Here is an 18172-nt window from a genome sequence, read left to right as displayed (position 1 = left end):
ATTTACAGTGACCTCTTTTAATCTCCTAACCAACAAATACCCCATTACAATAAACTGAAACTAACATTAAAAGTAATAAAAACTAAACTGAAGCATTTAAAAAATATATATTAAACTAAAACTAGCAAAATCACTCTAAAAACTCATTTGAAAACAAAAATTCACAACAAAATTAAAGCTAATGAAAAATCAAAAACTATTATAACCTTGCAAGGGAATTCACTGTTCCAATGAGGGCCCTCACAAAGATAGAAGTACAAGAATGTGTGTGTGTGTGTGTGTACTAGATGAAAAAGAGAGGAAGGGAAAAGCAAGGCCAGTAATATCAAAACACACAAAACAAGCTTCAGTGAGTGATTGATCATGCAGACTGTGGCCGTCTAATGTAACCCCCCCGACCAACACTGACTGGCCTATGACAGCCATGATAAATGAACATCCACCAGCCAATGTCTCACTAATGGCTTTCCATGTACTCTGCGTGCCTACACACACACACACACACACACACACACATACACTTGCACACACATATCTCTCTTGTGCACACTTCTCTCTTGCACATGTATACTCTTAATTCCTCCTTACTAATACTGATGCTCTGTGCATGACATGCATACGTTGAGCATCTAATTAAATCAAACAAATGCACCAAGCTTATGTTTGACAGAGCTTAGCTAATATCTTTCTGCCCTTCTTTGAACTCCAGTGCCTGACCTGATCTGACCCCAAAATTCACTACAGTAATAATGCAAGACCTGCCTTAGTTGTATATCGTACTACAATAATGCAAATTCCTTAACAAAGTTAATCAAAATTACTAAAAACCAATTCACACACTGCAAAAAAACATGAAGCTTACCAAGTATTTTCTTCATATATCTCGCAATAGTATATTAATTATATTATTTTGAGTAGAATGGCATGATCAGATAACGTGGCTTTTATTTGAATTTTACCATGATATGTTTATATTTGCAACCTATGTTTACATTTTTCAGGTCTGCAACGGTTCATTGAGCATATTTGTGGTTTTTATTGTCATAAATAATATAATTTTATTTCAGATTTCATGATTTTTGTGTATTTTTTGTGCTCAAAATTGACAAATCATGTTGAAGTTGTGCTAAGAAAATACCAAATACTAAACATGGGTATGGTAAATATTATGTGGTATATAAAGGGCAAAGAGGAATAAACATTGTGTTTGCACTTTGTTTACTTCCCAGGCATTAACCCTTAATAGGACACTCATTGAAATACGTGCAAATTCCAAATTTCAACCCTAGAGAATATTGGAGGATATTACATACAGCCAGAATGCGTAAAAAAAATGTACGGACCAGGGGGAGGCGGGTAATATTTTAAGAAAAAAGTTTATGAGATTAAAGTGGTGAATCTATGGGAAAAAAAGTTGCCTTTGTTTCCATTTTTTTCTTGTAAATCTGTGACTTTTTCGTGCAGATTTGCCACTTTAAATCTCTTAAATCTGCAACTTTTTCTTGTAGATTTGCCACTTTAATCTAGTAAATTTGCAACTTTTTTCTTGAAATATTATTTTATTTATTACTCATTTATTACTCATTTTAGATATCCGCTGAAGTTACCAAATATAGTTCTTCGCCCGATAAAGGGTTGAGTATTATGTTAAAAGCATTATGGGTGCGATAAGAATGCAGACCCTAAAGCATGTCAGTGTGTGCATGCTTATCAATCTTTATAAACACACAGCAGAACACACCTATTGCTCCGCTCTACACAGGATCCCTCAGGGCTCCTTTCATTTGTAGCAAAGAGCTAGAGAAATAAATAGGGTCTTAGACCATGGAGGCTGAAGGAGAACACCATGATGGATTGATCCACTCCGTCTATCTTCAGAGTCAATCAATCATCTTAGCTTTGGCGCTATTTTCAATAGGAATTTTACACACTCGGCTGCTTTCCCCTGCAGCCACAGAGAGCTACCTCTGGGCTTGGATAACCAGAGTGCATTAGATATCTGAATACACCCTTCTTCTCACTTGTCACCATCACTATTTGTCATTTGAGGAAGAGATAAGGCTGTCAACAACAAAAATCTCCAGTAAAAGTTTGAGTTACATCTGAAAATACGCTTCATTTCCTCCCTCTGTAACATTAAACCTCAGCAGGAAGTCTGTCTGACTCCATACACCAACACACATCTGACACTGCATACAGTACGCAGCAGGACACGCCTCACAGCCTCGGCAGATGGTCCTCTACAGTTATGTAGACTACATGTGAATTGCTTCAGGCTAGCACTGCCCTCTCGCTGACAATATGAGGTGAACTGCCAGCAGGCAAAGTACAGCACATGAGCCTTCAAAGGGAGGGGATGTGAATGTAAATTTAATCTGAATAGTCATGGCAAGGCAGGATTACAGGCTTGGTATGGGGTACTGTAACAAAACCAGAAAAAAATGTCTACCTGGCAGTTTCCTGCTTTGTGCAATTAGTAATCCACACTTATTTTGTGTTTTTTTTTCTCATTATTTGTAGCCTGACACTTTTACTTTTTGTTCTTTGTATCTTTTAACCCTCTGGAGTCCATCTATTTATTGAAAATACACTGAGCATGTTTTATTTACAGTGATAACTTTATTAATATATCATATGTAGACAAGCTGAGAAAGCCAGTTAAAGTGCAACCATAGGGGCTTTTTACACAGTGTGCCATTTATGTTTCTAGACAACTTTAAATGTGAATTTTCTTTGTACTACTTATTTATTTCATTATTTTCTGGGGGATGTGAATGTAAATTTAATCTGAATAGCCATGGAACGGCGGGATTACAGGCTTGGTATGGGGTACTGTAACAAAACCAGAAAAAAAAGCTAATGAGATGAAATTACATTCTGGTAATGTAATGTGGCTTTACGAGTGGTTTGCACGGCGCAGGAGGTTTCGCACACTGTTTCTCTGCTTCTGAGGCTATAAATAGAGCAGGATTTATGGCTGAACCATATGGCAGCCATCATCCAGTCAAGCCAAGTCATTGATCCTCGTCCCATGTGTCCTTTGGCATGCGGGTTAACCTCAGCTGATCCATGAAGCTATAGAAATGAGGTGAAAGGCCAGTGATGGAGAGAGGTTTGCTCTCAGGGTTATAATGCAGATAAAAACTCTGTATGTGCAGCATGGATTGTAAAGTGGATATTGATTAAAAATGGAAATATTTGACAGGGTAAAAAGAGTGGAGTTGAACTAAACTCATTAGAGTTTGATGTTTAGATCACTTCAGTTGAGTTACTATTCAACTGAGCCTTTTAGTGCAGCAGCCCCCCATTGGTCACTGTTGTTATGCCCACCAAGCTTTTGCATTCAGCATGTCAGTATAGCATTTTCACTGACATCAGAAAGATATATTCTAAAGCATGGGTCTCAAACTCGCGGCCCGCGGGCCAATTGCGGCCCTCGTGACGATATTTTGTGGCCCCCACCTTGATATGAAAGTTTAATGTGAGTTTTATATGAATGGCACTTTACCGTGTTGTGTGTGGAAGGTCCCTTCAATTACTATTGAATTTAATAATTTCAATTTTTAAAAATAATTTTCTGTCTTTTTTTAATAATTTTGTGCCTTTTTTGATTATTTTGTTGCTTTTTTAAATAATTTAGTTTTTTTCTGTCATTTTGTGTCTTTTTTTTGTTGTAATTTTGTGTCTTTTTTTGGTCATTTTGATACTGCATCCAGAGAACTACTAAATTCACATTACAGTATGAAATATATATATATATATATATATATATATATATATATATATATATGTGTGTATATATATATATATATATATATATATATATATATGTGTATATATATATATATATATATATATATATGGATATGTGTATGTGTGTATGGATATGTGTGTATATATATTTTTTTATTTTTTATTTTTTATTTTTTTATTATTATTTATTTATTTCCTCTTCGTTGTTGGTTTCTTACTTTTGCAGGAGTTCTATCCATGCTTGTTCTGTCAAAGCACTTTGTCAACACTGTTTTTAAAGGTGCTATATAAATAGAGATATTATTATTATTATTATTATTATTATTATTATTATTATTATTATTATTATTATTATTATCCCTTGTTGTGAGAGCTTGACAGGCCTCCCACGCCTTGTCACAGTGACTGTTGTAGGTAGGCACTTAGCTTGGGGTCATTTCTAAAAGTTGTTTATTAGTTAGAACACAAAAAACATCCAATAACCTCCTCATTATTTGCTGTTTATGGGTTTAATGGCATGAAAGCACAGCTAATACAGAATCATTATTCATTTAAGGCATTAAATTAAACTTTTTACAGCTCCTTAAAGTCGGTATTGCTGCTTTAAAAAAAATGCTGCATTGAATTTAATATATTTGGCATTTGGGCAGATGTTTGAAAAACCTCCATGTCACATTGGGCTTTGGGAACTTGAGTCTGGCATTTTTCTGACATTTTATAGTCAAAACAACAAACTGATTAAACTAGAAGAAAGTAATTTGTTGCAGCACTACATAATTTTGTGCAACAAAGCAGAATCCAAAAAAAATGTCAAAAGTTTTTGCCGCCTGAAGGTATATTATTTGCATATTTGGTGAGTTTTAACAATAACTCCTGATGAAAACGGAAGACTTTGATGTGCCAGGTTGCTGCGTGGTTGCATCACATCAATCCAGCTTACATCTACTGTACGCTACGTTATTCTCAGGCATGAACATAAAGATTTTTCATCACATCTCCCATTTAACCAGGTCAGCTTCTGTGTATTTTCTCCTGTAATCTACAACGTGAGGCCCCGAGCGGTTTAATTCACTAGTCTATTTAGTCACAGTTTCATGTTATTAAACTTCCAAAACCACAATTTCCCCTTCAACTCTTTTTACAGTAATTCATTAAGGATAATGTTTATTTTTCCTTTGTGCCGAGTTGTCTCTAGGAGGTTCAGCTGCATTTGCATAATATCTGGTCATAGGAAAATGAAAATAGAGCATGCAATCTCTCATAAGGCCACCAGCACGGAATAAACACCCCTTGGCATTTCTCATTTAGTTTGTGAAAAGAAATGAATAGCTTCAAATGAGATTCATAAAAACAGAAACTCACATAGTAACCGTACACACACAGACACGAGTTTTACACACTACGATTGCGACATTTACACACAGTGTTAACAGAGGGAGCGATACACTGGGTGTAATCCAGGAGCAGCTGCTTAATGTTTGCTATAATCAATGTGTATCAGCTCTTTTTTTCCCCTCTGGTGGTGGGTTTCTAAACGACTTGACTTTCATGTTACAGTGGAGCGACTGAAGCTTTGTAGCTGATGCTTTTAATCTCGTGGAGAAGAAGCTTTTCATCTGGGCCACACAAAGCTGTGTTAGTGTTATCATTCAGCATCGCTGCAGCAATTACAGAAGCTCGGCATCTGAGGGACTTTAATGTTTAACTTTTTATCACAGATGCTGTCAGGTTTCGGTGGCTAATCGCAACATTAAACGTTTTGGGGTTAAATCTGAGTACTTATCTACCTTAAAAGAACTCATGTAACAGTCAAATAACTAATGAATTGTCAGCTTTTCATTGTACTCACTGCTTTGTTTCTTTTCACAATCTTAACTCTATGGAGTCTTGGGTTATTTTGTCCATTTTTGAATCCTTTTCATGTCTTTTTGTGTCTTTGTAAGTCATTTTTTGTCTGTTGTGTCTTTTTTGGTCATTCTATCTTCTCATTTTGTGTCTTTTTTGGTCATTGTGTGTCTTTTTTGGTCATTTGTGTCTTTTTGTGTCTCTTTTTGTCATTTTTTCTCTGTTGTGCCTTTTTTTAGTTATTTTGTGTCTTTTTTTGGTCATTCTGTCTTCTCATTTTGTGTCTTTTTTGGTCATTTGTGTCTTTTTGTGTCTTTTTTGGTCATTTTTTGTCTGTTGTGTCTTTTTTAGTTATTTTGTGTCTTTTTTTGTCATTCTGTCTTCTATTTTTTGGTCTTTTTTGTCTGTTGTTGTGTCTTTTTTAGTTATTTATTTTGGGTCTTTTTTGGTCATTCTGTCTTCTCATTTTGTGTCCTTTTTGGTCATTTTGTGTCTTTTTTAGTCATTTTGTGTCTCTTTGTGTCTTTTTTGGTCATTTTGTGTCTTTTTTAGTCCTTTGGTCCAACATAAAAAGTGACTTTGAATCTTTTTTTTACCTTTCAAAACACTATCATGCTCAATAAAGAATTTTAAATGTAATGCAAATGTGAACAAAGGTTGCAAATATAAAATATAAGAGGGTTACATCCAGTTCTATCATTTTATACTAAATACACACAAAAAAAGCAGAAAAAATAATAGATAAATAAAACTATAAAATAGTAAAAAATGATCTAGAAACATAAATGTCACTTTAACTGGCTTTCTCAGCTCATCTGTTATATAAATAAAGTTATTGCTGTAAATAAAACATGCTCATTGTATTTTCAATGAATAGATGGACTCCAGGAGGGAGAACAGAAAGTCTTCCTGATTCAACATATGTGATGTAAACAAAAGTACGGTCTTAGCATTTATGTAAAGTTTCTGCAAAGGAAAACACCATCTGGGTGGGTTCTTCCACCACCTCAGAGATTAGTGATTGAAATACTGTCGCTCAGCTTCCATGTGATGCAAAGCAAATACAGAAAAACACAACATGCTGTTAGCAACAGTCACAAAAGAGCTTAAAGTCATGTTAAGACCAAGCAGATGCTGGTAAATGTGGAGAGAGAAAAGTGTGAAAAAAGTAGGTGTTCACACGGAGGAGTTTCCTGTATTCCTTATTAGTCAGTCATTGGTTTCCTGTTGCAGTTTGATAAGTGACATTGTCTCAGGAGATTTCCCTTTTTCCACCTCCCACACTCTAAAACAGCAGTTATAATAATAATACTCTACATTGAAAGGAAATAAAATGACATTTAAAGTGTTTATTCATCTGTGAACAACTAAAACTCTTTGTAGAAAACATAAAACTTGTCCATCACATGTTCATGTTACACACAGCCTTCTGGGAAAAGGAACAGAAACAAATCTTCTTTATAACATTTTATATTTATAGAGTCGATCACTTATCTCCCTTACTGGCATAAAACATATTAACTGCAACCGTGTGGCATATCCCCCACAGAGAATAAATATGAATTGCCGGGTCTGAGGAGGATAATGTAGGTCAATGTGATTCATATATATATATATATATATATACTGTATATATATATATACTGTATATATACTGTATATATATATATATATATATAAACACAAAAAACTTAATCAAAAGTGTAACATATGACATTTATTGATCATTTCACTCAAAAAGGATGTAACAAAGGATGGCTATTGGCATAGCAATAACACTGTGTGTAAATTATGTAACTTAAGAGAAATAAATGACTTAGCCAGTTTTTTGAACATGCCTTTGTGACTTAAGCAAGATATGGTAACACTTTATTTTGAAGGTGTCTACATAAGAGTCACACAAGCCTGTCAGAAACATGACATGACAAGTATCATGAGCATTAATGTTACTTCAAAGTGTCTTTAATGTTCATGACACATCCCATGTCATGTTGATGACACACTCATGTCACTCTTATGTAGACACCTTCAAAATAAAGTGTTACCATATCTTGCTTAAGTCACAAAGGCATGTTCAAAAAATTGCCTAAGTCACATTTTATTTTGACTTAGGCATAATAAATCCACTTAAGTCACACACTTGACATAGGCCATTATCTTAAAGGGGTAAAATCACATGATCTGATCAACTGAGGATGTAGGAGATTTTACCATAGGTGGCTATAAGGAGATGATTTAGGCAAAAAAAAAACAATTTTGACAAAAAATGACTTAGGCGATTATTTTAACAATGTGACGATATATATAATGGCATGCCGTTCAGGAAATTATTATATATGTATGGATTTAAAACCTGAGAATATATATATATTGAAACCTGAGAATATGTATTAAAATCTGAGAATGTATATAGAAACCTGAATAAAATGGCAATCGTAAACGGGAAATCAACAGTGCTAATATAATTTTACCGTAATCTTACAAAAAGTTGCAGCGTATTTACCGTATTACGGTAAAGTTCTGCCAACCACAGCTACCGTTTTTTTTTCACCGTAAAAACAACAGGTTTTTTTTATCAGGAATCTCAGGAACAGAAGGGGAGTCTTTTTGTCTGAAACACAAAAACTTAAATACTGTGGTGACTGTATAAATCTTCCTCTGAGCTGCAGGGCTGAACATGTGTATGAAGCTTCTTTGTAGCCACGTCCATATTTAAAGCATTGTCTGCTGTCATGGCAACAAATGAGTCTGGACAGACATGGAAGGAAACTGCAACTTCAGAGGCATACAACCACAGTAATTGTATAGTTTTGAATGTTATTTCTGTGAACAGACTAAAAAATGAATTTCTTCAATAGAGCACAATAGGAAATTAATCTTCTCCATGACGTGAGCACTAAATCACTTCTCCTGTGCTTTGTTTGCAGGTGGCCTGAGAGGAGCCTCCATCATTGACTCTCTGGACACGCTATATATTATGGGACTGATGGAGGAATATAACGATGCCAAGGAGTGGGTGCAGACCAGCCTGGACCTCAACTCGGTAAGAGACCCGTTGTTCCTGTCTAGTAGTGATGGGAATCTGGACTCTTTTTATTGATCCGGGTCATTTGGCTCAGTTCACCAAGAAGATCCGGCTCTTTGGGCTCCCAAATGTCTCTTCATTTTACCACTTATACCTTTTATAATTCAGCCAAATTTAGCGCTGTTTTGACTTGTGATTTGCTTTTGAACACATATATCACTTAAATTTCAATACATTGATGTAGCCAATTGCATTTACAGTTGTAAAATCCCTTGTAACTCTCTAACTGGCTTGAAGAACCACTCTGCTACACAAAGCAGATAGAAAATAAGCCCAAGGGACAGGAGTTGATAATTAGCTGAAGCTATATCTCTATTTGCAGCACATCGGATCGGAAAATATTTTTTGTATAGAGTAAAAATAATAATAAATAAACAAACAACATAATAAAAATAAATGTAATACAATGTGCAAAACAGCAACATTCCAACAGTTTTAGGTGTCTCAGTGCTTTTAGCATGTAAGTACTCATCTAAAACATGCAACTTACAACTGTTATAAGGTCCTGGAAAAGCTTGAAAATGGACCTTGAAAGTCCGCAGAACCCGCAGGTACTTTTCCTAACGAGAAAAGTAAAAAAAGAAAGAAGAACGGCTCACTGACGGACATGAGCCAGCACCCATCGTTCACTTAAAAGAACCGGCTCTTTGAACCGACTCGTTCACGACTGACACATCACTTCTGTCTAGTTCAGGGGTCGGCAACATTTACTAACAGTAGAGCCATTGTCGGCCAAAATTAGAGAAAAAACTGTGATTTTGAGCCTTAGAATGGACATAGAACAGTCTACTAAGTCTAAATTAACATTAATAATATGTCATAATGAGCATTTATCTATATGATTTTGTCCAAATGCAGATGAGAGGCTGGAAATTGAAGAAATATCTCAGGAGATTTGAAAACTAGACGTTGTTGGCTAGAAGTTGGCTAAATTTAGAAGTTGAAGCTATGATGCACATATTAGTGGACTAAAATGTTTTTAAAACATTTTAACTGCCATATATAGTCTACACATTTTTATAATTGAAGAATACAAATTGCTTTGGGCCCACACCAATGATCAATTGAATTTAAACGTTTCATTTTGCCACATGGAGCCACTAAGGATGGCCTGAAGAGCCACATGTGGCTCCGGAGCCACAGGTTGCCCACCTCTGGTCTAGTTCAACCATTTTTATTTCCATCACATACTTTTAACTCACTTTAAAGCCTTGGTTGGCTCATAGGTGACCACCACATTAACATAATGAAGTTTTCAGCAGTAGCCTGGCATGCAGGATTGATTTTAAGCAGCACCATTGTGCTTTAACTCCAACATTGTGTCCAGTGTGTTTGACCGTTTTCCAAAGCTCAGGACATTCCAGCAGGAATCAAAAGCTTCCTGTGTGGTCACCGGCCACGCCGTGTTACCGGCTGATGGGATTCTCGGCCGCTCTGAAAGGTCTCTGTGGGGCAGAAAATGTGATAAATAAAAGAAAGAGAGGAGAGGACGGCTCAAAGAGATGTTTTTTAGATAGGAAAAATGAGGTAGAGAAGAGGCAAAAAGAGGCTTTTCTGTTGAGCGAGTCTGTGATGACGGGGTCGGCAACCGCTGGGGGTTGCCAGTTCTGATATCATGTTTGGATCTGGTGCCAACCAGGACAGGTCTTTGTGTGGTTTGCTGCAAACAGTCTAGAGCCAGTTTGTTGGCGGTTTTGTCAATGAGAGAGGTCATTTCTGGGACACGTCGCAGTCACGTTTTCCAACCAGTTGTAATAAAATGTGGTTTACGTAATGGCGTGTAATTACACAAAGCTTACAAATTCCACTGTGTCATTATGACTGTCAACGTCGCACTGTAGATGCCAGCCAGTAATTACACCAATTCACTGCCTGTTATGACAGGTGTCAGATGCCTACACTTTGAAAAGATTTGTTTGCTGACAAAATTTGCCTCAATTAGACTTTAAAAAAAACAAGACATATTTATTTCGGTTTTATTATGAAGAAAACAATGTTGACCGTAGTCGACATGTGTGGCACAGTGCACATGATGCCCCCCAGTGCATTTGAACAGCACAACATTGTGTGGGAAGAGGTATTATCATGCCAACAGTTCTGCATGCATATTTATTCCACTTGGGAGCAGCCCCAGTATATAATCAGGGCTAAAACACACTAAAAGTGTCTTTATGATGTGCATTTATCTCGTCGAGCTCAGCAACATCTTGATCACCGCCAGTTCTGAGGCTATAAAGAATCCACAGTGAGCGTTAATTTCACCCACACATCAAAGGAAACCTTCACTTTTTATACCTCGATGCTTCTGGCTCATGACAGACACACACACACACACACTCACTCCCACAGGTACATATGTATTGTGAGAGGCAGATATGGAGAGAGCATAGACCGTATAAAAGAAGTGGATGCAGCGACATCATCTATTGGTTTGTTGACGACTGTTTTGAGGCGTTTAGTTTGGTATTTTGGATGTTGCCTTCTTAGTTTTTTGGTGCCCAAATTTACCTTATTTGGAACAGATATTCAGATAATTCAGATTGTAATATTGATTGGAATGCTCATTTTGGCAAGCGAGAAATAGGCTTAGAATGAAATCTACTTTTCATAGTCTCAAGTGAGAAGTAGTATCAATTTGTCATTGACTTTGATATAATATGACCTCTTTTTATAAGCAGTGGAGTCGCCCCCTGGTGGCCATTAGAAAGAATGCAGGTTTAAAGCACTGCTCCATTGACTCACTTTTCAGGCCCTGAAGTTGCCGGTGGAGACAGACATGACACACACACACACACACACACACACACACACACACACACACACACACACACACACTCACACACACACACACCGGCCGGAAGTGAGGACCGGCCGAAATGTCCTCAACTTTGCAAAAATGTCCTCACTCTGTTGGTTAAAAATGTGTTCCTGTCCTCACTATGTGGGAAGTACAAGAACACACACACACACACACACACACACACTGTGTCCCTGCGGCCGGTCTATCCCTGTGAATGCAGATGACTGTAGCTTCATGAGGAGCTGTAGCTGCCAGCAGTGGAAACCCTCCCAGCCTGAGAGTGGAGACGGCTGCAGATAAACAGCCTCACTGTCAGCAACCATAAAGACAACAAACACACATTTACACTTCACGCGGCACTTTGTCTCGGGTCTGATCTGCCACAATCCGTCAACCTCACGCCCTCCTGCCTCCAGCCGTGGTCTCTGGGGGTCAATCCACCAGGCTGACACTCCATCTCATCTGAGACAATCAGATGTGACTTATTAGGTTAATCCTCAAAATATTTTTGATATTTTAGGGGCAGATAATTTACATGTCCTGGTGGAGGGGCTGTTTTCTGTCTTGAAAGACGTGATTAGATGTCAGATCTTTTTAAAATCTAATGATGACATCTTTGGGCAGCGGCTAAGTGTGAGCTTCCCTCATCTCTGGAAATAAATCAGCCAGTTTTACTCTAATTCAAGAACATTCATCCAGCACGGGGAATGGAGTCATGACTCATCTGTGTATAGTGAGGACAGACGGAGAGAGACCTGTAGTGGTGGAAAGTAAATAAGTACATTTACTCAAGTACTGTACTTAAGTACACTTTTGAGGTGCTTGTACTTTACTTGAATATTTCCATTTTATGTAACTTTATACTTCTACTCCACTACATTTAGAGGCAAATATTGTATTCTTTACTTTCTCTACTACATTTAGCTGCCAGCTTTAGTTACTTTTCAGGCTGAGATTTAACACAAAAAATAAATGTAAAGTGATTCAAATGTAAACATTTAGAATTAAGCCTCATAACAGTATATTAAGGAGTGAAAATAAGTCCCATCTTAATAAAAATGAAATGCCGCTGACATAAATGCATCATTATAATAATCCAATAATATATTATAATCTGAATATATAAAACAATCTGAGTGGCTCAATTCTGCATTACGAGTACTTTTAATTTTGATACTTTAAGTACATTTTGATGCTGATACTTTTGTGCTTTTACTTAAGTCAGGTTTAAATGCAGGACTTTTACTTGTAGTGGAGTCATTTCACAGTAGTATTGGTACTAATGCTGCGTTCGATTGCACTCGGAACTCGGAAAGATCCGAGTTGGAAATTCTGACTTCCGAGGTAAATGTGTTTCATTGCTCAACCTCGGAATACATACAAGACATACAACAAATTGATGTTTGTTTGGATGTCTTTCCAGCATTTAAAAATGATTCTGGGGAAGTAAATCAGCTACCTGGTACAACATACAGTTAAATGGTTGTGTCCTCTCTGGGTGGAATTGTTGTCTGCAAATACTTAAGAGACAAAAATATAATTAAATCTTATCAATTTCCTGGACATAATAAAAATAAGTGCAGTATTACACCTTATAGACTAATGTAGTTTAAATATGGGTAAAACTATAACTTTTTTACACTTTTACTGTGCTTTTTCGTCCCTTCTACGCTCACACAAACTCTTTAATTAACAACGTGGGAGTGCAAATACCACTACAAAGTAATCCTACACTTTTAGTAACACAAATGCTAAATAAATAAATAAAGGCGCCATTCTGCTTTGACGCTTTCCACGTATTTCCCACCTACTCGGGCTGCATGGATGCTACTAGAATTCCAGAGTCGGAATCCCAAGTTCAAGGGCCGTTCTTTTCCGACTCGGAGGTCGGATCTTTCCGAGTTCCGAGTGCAATCGAACGCAGCATAATACTTAAGTAAAGGATCTGATTACTTCTTCCACTACTGGAGACCTGAGGCTTTGTTACACACTCACCTGCACATCTACTGTACAAAGGGAAGTGGTGTGTTATTTTTATTTTTTAGATTTCAAATAACTGCAACAGCTCAGAGAGTCAGCAGTACACTTGACAAACATTTATGTGTCACAGGATATCATCATTTCGATACTGAAATACCTCTTGCAGTTTGAATTTCTACACGCCTGCCTCAGAAAAAAATAACTCACTGGCTCAATATACAGACTGTCAGATGCACTTGGTAATGGTTCACCAAGCTTGCCAAAAGCCTAAGGAAATGTTCTGATGTCCTGATTTCATCAAAATACCACTTAAGGAAATGCATGCAGTAAAAGAGCAACGACTAGGAGAATGTAGCACTTGAAGTCAATAGTGTTCTCAGTATTTAGATTCAAACTGCAGCCGTTTTTGATCATTTTCAATGAAAAAAGATGGATTATTTTAAAGGAGAGGGGTCAATTTTACATTTTCATTGTTGATATTGTACATTTTACCTTTATAATTGGATGATTAAGATGGGTATGTGTCCAATGTGATTGTAGAACTACTCCACCAGCCAAGTATAGCTTTCAGTATGTTGCAGATCTTTTAGTTCTTTTAGATTAAATTAATTTGAATACAATTCATGCATTTTTCCCCCTTTTATAACGTTAGGTGAATTAAATGTGAAACACATAAAATCCTGTCTGTGAAAGCCCCTTATTATGTTTTATTGTATTGGATAAAGTTTCCAGTTGGTCAAACTACAGAAAAATCAGTAATATCTAAACATTTTATGACTAAGAGAGGATTCAACTACTTGATCGATGTTTAGTTTCTTGCAATAAATCATATACTGTATATACAGTCATGGAAAAAAATGATTAGACCACCCTTGTTTTCTTGAATTTCTTGTTCATTTTAATGCCTGGTTCAACTAAAGGTACATTTGTTTGGACAAATATAATGATAACAACAAAAATGGCTCATAAGAGTTTAATATAAGAGCTGATACCTAGCCATTTTCCATGATTTTATTGATAATAAAAATCAACAAGAAACCCATGGAAAATGGCTAGGTATCAGCTCTTATATTAAACTCTTATGAGCTGGGGAAAAAAAGGAAACATTCAAGGTATAGTGCAATAAGAGCAATTAGTGCAGCAATAAGTGCTACAATTGTCACCAGCACTTATTTCTGCACTAAAAGCTCTTATTGCACTATACCGTAATTGTTTCCATTTTTTCCCCCTGTAAGTCACTTTGGATAAAAGCGTCTGCTAAATGACTAAATGTAAATTTAAATGAGCTATTTTTGTTACTGTCATTGTATTTGTCCAAATAAATGTACCTTTAGTTGTACCAGGTATTAAAATGAACAAGAAATTGAAGAAAACAAAGGGTGGTGTAATACTTTTTCCATATAAATCAGAGTTGGAGTTAAAAAAGAAAATAAAAGAGTTAAAAGTAAAAAAAAATGATTGGTTAAAAAAAACAGACTGGTTATAAAAATGTGACAATAACTCTTTGGCTTTCAATCATGTTTGTGAATGCATCACCAAGGTGGACTAAGTTGCAATATCCAAACCCAACTACTGAAGCACAATTATGTTATCTGTTATTCTGTAAGAAAGTCTTTTTTGTCTGATTCAACTTGTACACCCTCGTATACCCTAATTCTAATTCATCTTCAGAACTTACTTGGTTCACACAATCGGTATAAACAACACCTTCGCAAACTGCAAACTCACACTTTATTTTACTTTACTTTTACACATTTTAATTGGCACCATGATCCTCACTGCATTGATCCCTGCAGCAACAAAAAAACGTGTTTTTAAATAAGAAAAACAATAATTGGACTGAAGACACCTTGCTTGAGTACTTTGGTCCATGCCCGCGGATGGCACTAGGGACGGTGTTCTGATAGATAGACTAATTTACATTGCAGCGCACTTAGAGAGTCTGGCGTTTGTGCGGTACGGCTAATGGTGCATTCAAGGTCTACACGAATTTCAGAATATTCAACGTTGTTCCATGCTCCGAGTTCCGACTTTCAAGTTTTGACTTTCAAGTTCCGACTTTCAGTGTAAAGGGAACACACCATAAGGCGTTAGCTAAGAACGTGTTAGACCTGCCTTCAAAATAAAAGCAAACACATGTTGCTTTCAAAATAAGAGCACATGGATGTGTTAGCAGAGTCCACCACAGAATTTACAAGAAGACTGTCACAATATGACACCTTAAATAAAACAGAAGAACCCTTATTCTCATTTACAATAATTAATTAAAATATGCAGTGATTAACATGGAATAGTCGCATTAGAATGTGCGAGAGGCACCAAATTTAGGCTTTTAGGAAAAAATTAAAGATAAAAGAAAAAAAGAAAGAAAATTATCCGGGGGAGCATGGCCCCGGACCCCTCAACTTTGTTTGGGTCCCCCCATGGTAGTCTAAGAAAATCCCGTTGGAAACACTGGTTCTAAAGGCATGACAGACTGGAAAGACAAGAAATTGCTGCACTGGGAAATTCATGCACAAACTTCTTTCTATTTATGTAAATATGTTGGTTGTTGTTTTCATTACAGTTCATTTAAAAATTGTTGTAAATGTAAAATATATTTGGGTTAAGGCATGCAGTGGAAAAATAGCTCATTGAGTTGAAATCATTTGCTGACAGCTTCGTACCCCCCAATTCAAAAATCCCATCTGCGCCCCTGTTTTGGTCAGATATTGAGTTATAAATGTGGAGTTTGTGCCACAGGAAGGCATGGCAACATTACCATGTTGTAATGTTTTATGTAATTCTATAGAAATGCACACACAGTTAGCATATGGAAAAGGAAAGAGGGAGGACACATACAGGGATTTCTCATGTAATACACATGGTTCTTGATTGCATTACAATGCCATTAGACACAGTCACAATGCAAAACAGCTTGTAAGATTCATCTGTTCAGGCCTGTCTGTCATTTAGCGCTAGTGACAGCCGGTCTATTACTAGTTAGCAGTGAAACAAGAGCAGACAGACAGACAAGGACAGCATTACAGGAGAACAGATATGACAGGATTCGCAGCATGTTTCAGTCTCGGAGATCAGCAGCGATCAGTTTCTACACAACTTGTTCCGTCTGGGGGAATAAAACCAAACACAGTTCCTGAATTCTCCACTTTTATTCATGTTTCAGCTAATGGGTTTGAGTAAAAGCAGGAACGGCAGATTTTAAAACTCTGTGCCAAATGAACAAATTGCATTCTTTGAAATGCATCTTGACCATATGAGTGTAAAACAAGCAAGACAAGCTCCTGATGCCGATTGTGACGAGCTGCTCCACACACACACACACACACACACACACACACACACACACAGACTGGCCCATTCTGGCTGCAGAGCCAATTACCGAGACAAAAGAAGCTCCAGAATGTTTGAGGCGGTGCAAGCTTTTGCCATATTTTTCCACAAGCTGTTGTTGCATAAACCTTGAAGAAGGATTTGGCAACGCCACAGCCAGTTAGCATTAAGGGAGTCTGACATGCTATACAGTCATGGAAAAAAATATTAGACCATTGTTTTAGTCAATTTATTGTTCTATTTAATGCCTGGTTCAACTTTTTGTTTGGACAAATATAATTAGAACAACAAAAATAGCTCATAAGAGTTTAATTTAAGAGCTGATATCTAGACATTTTTCATGGCTTTCTTGATAATAACCAAAATCATTAACAAGAAAACCATGGAAAATGTCTAGATATCAGCTCTTGATTTAAACTCTTATGAGCTTTTTTTGTTGTTGTCATTATAATTGTCCAAACAAATGTACCTTTAGGACAGGGGTCTCAAACTCAAATTACCTGGGGGCCGCTGGAGGCAGTATCAAAATGACCAAAAAAAAAGACACAAAATTACCAAGACATTAAATTATTAAAAAAGACACTTAATTATTAAAAAAGACACATAATTACCTAAAAAAGACACTAGATTATTAAAAAAGACACAAAAATATATTTTTTAAAAAGACACAAAATTAAAAAAAAAAAGACACAAAATTACCCAAAAACAGTAATTAAAGGGACCTTCCACACACAACACAGTAAAGTGCCATTCATATAAAACTCACATTAAACAAAGTGAGGGCCACAAAATATCGTCACGAGGGCCCCAACTGGCCCGCGTGCCGCGAGTTTGAGACCCATGGTTTAGGCATTAAGATGACCAATACATTGAACAATGGTCTAATAATTTTTCCATGACTGTATGTTGCTAAATTGTAAAGATCTTCTATCAACAGTTTGGTCAGTGCCGTATGACTTTTTAATTGTGGTCCAGTACTTGTCCTCTGGCTGGTCATAAGACCTTATCTCATTTAAAAGAGAGTAATGAAGAGTGATTAATGAGGACTTTAATATTAGATTCATCCCTCATGCTGCCTCCCAAATTATATCACTCCTTTACACCCTCCTCCTCCTTCTCCTCCTCCTCCTCCTATTCTTTCGCTCACTGTTATGTCAACGCTCTCCATATCAGTTATTGTCTGGTTCGGCACTTCTCTCCCATCATCAGGAGATTTATTAGATTAGGGTGCGATAAAGCGACACAACGGGAGCAGATCACGTTGATCATTTTAGTCAAACCTCTCCAATTTTAGTGCTTTCATTCATTCCCTCGTAGTTTAAATACACATATATGCACGGGCAGATCTGCCATGAGGCTGCTGTGATTGGTTTATT

At 36.7% G+C, this 18172-nt stretch overlaps 1 protein-coding gene across 2 annotated transcripts in view; it reads left to right on the top strand.

The window, feature by feature from the left end:
- Window positions 1–18172, top strand: part of LOC131975609 (mannosyl-oligosaccharide 1,2-alpha-mannosidase IA) — a 316222-nt gene that overhangs the window by 171317 nt on the left and 126733 nt on the right. For both annotated transcript variants that reach the window (XM_059338286.1, XM_059338287.1), the window contains exon 3: window positions 8526–8641. In XM_059338286.1, coding sequence (XP_059194269.1) covers window positions 8526–8641 — 116 coding nt within the window. The remainder of the gene's footprint in view (window positions 1–8525; window positions 8642–18172) is intronic.

The sequence above is a fragment of the Centropristis striata genome, chromosome 8 (genome assembly GCF_030273125.1).
Source record: "Centropristis striata isolate RG_2023a ecotype Rhode Island chromosome 8, C.striata_1.0, whole genome shotgun sequence".
NCBI classification, from domain to species: domain Eukaryota; kingdom Metazoa; phylum Chordata; class Actinopteri; order Perciformes; family Serranidae; genus Centropristis; species Centropristis striata.
This window is presented reverse-complemented; position numbering and strand designations above follow the sequence as displayed.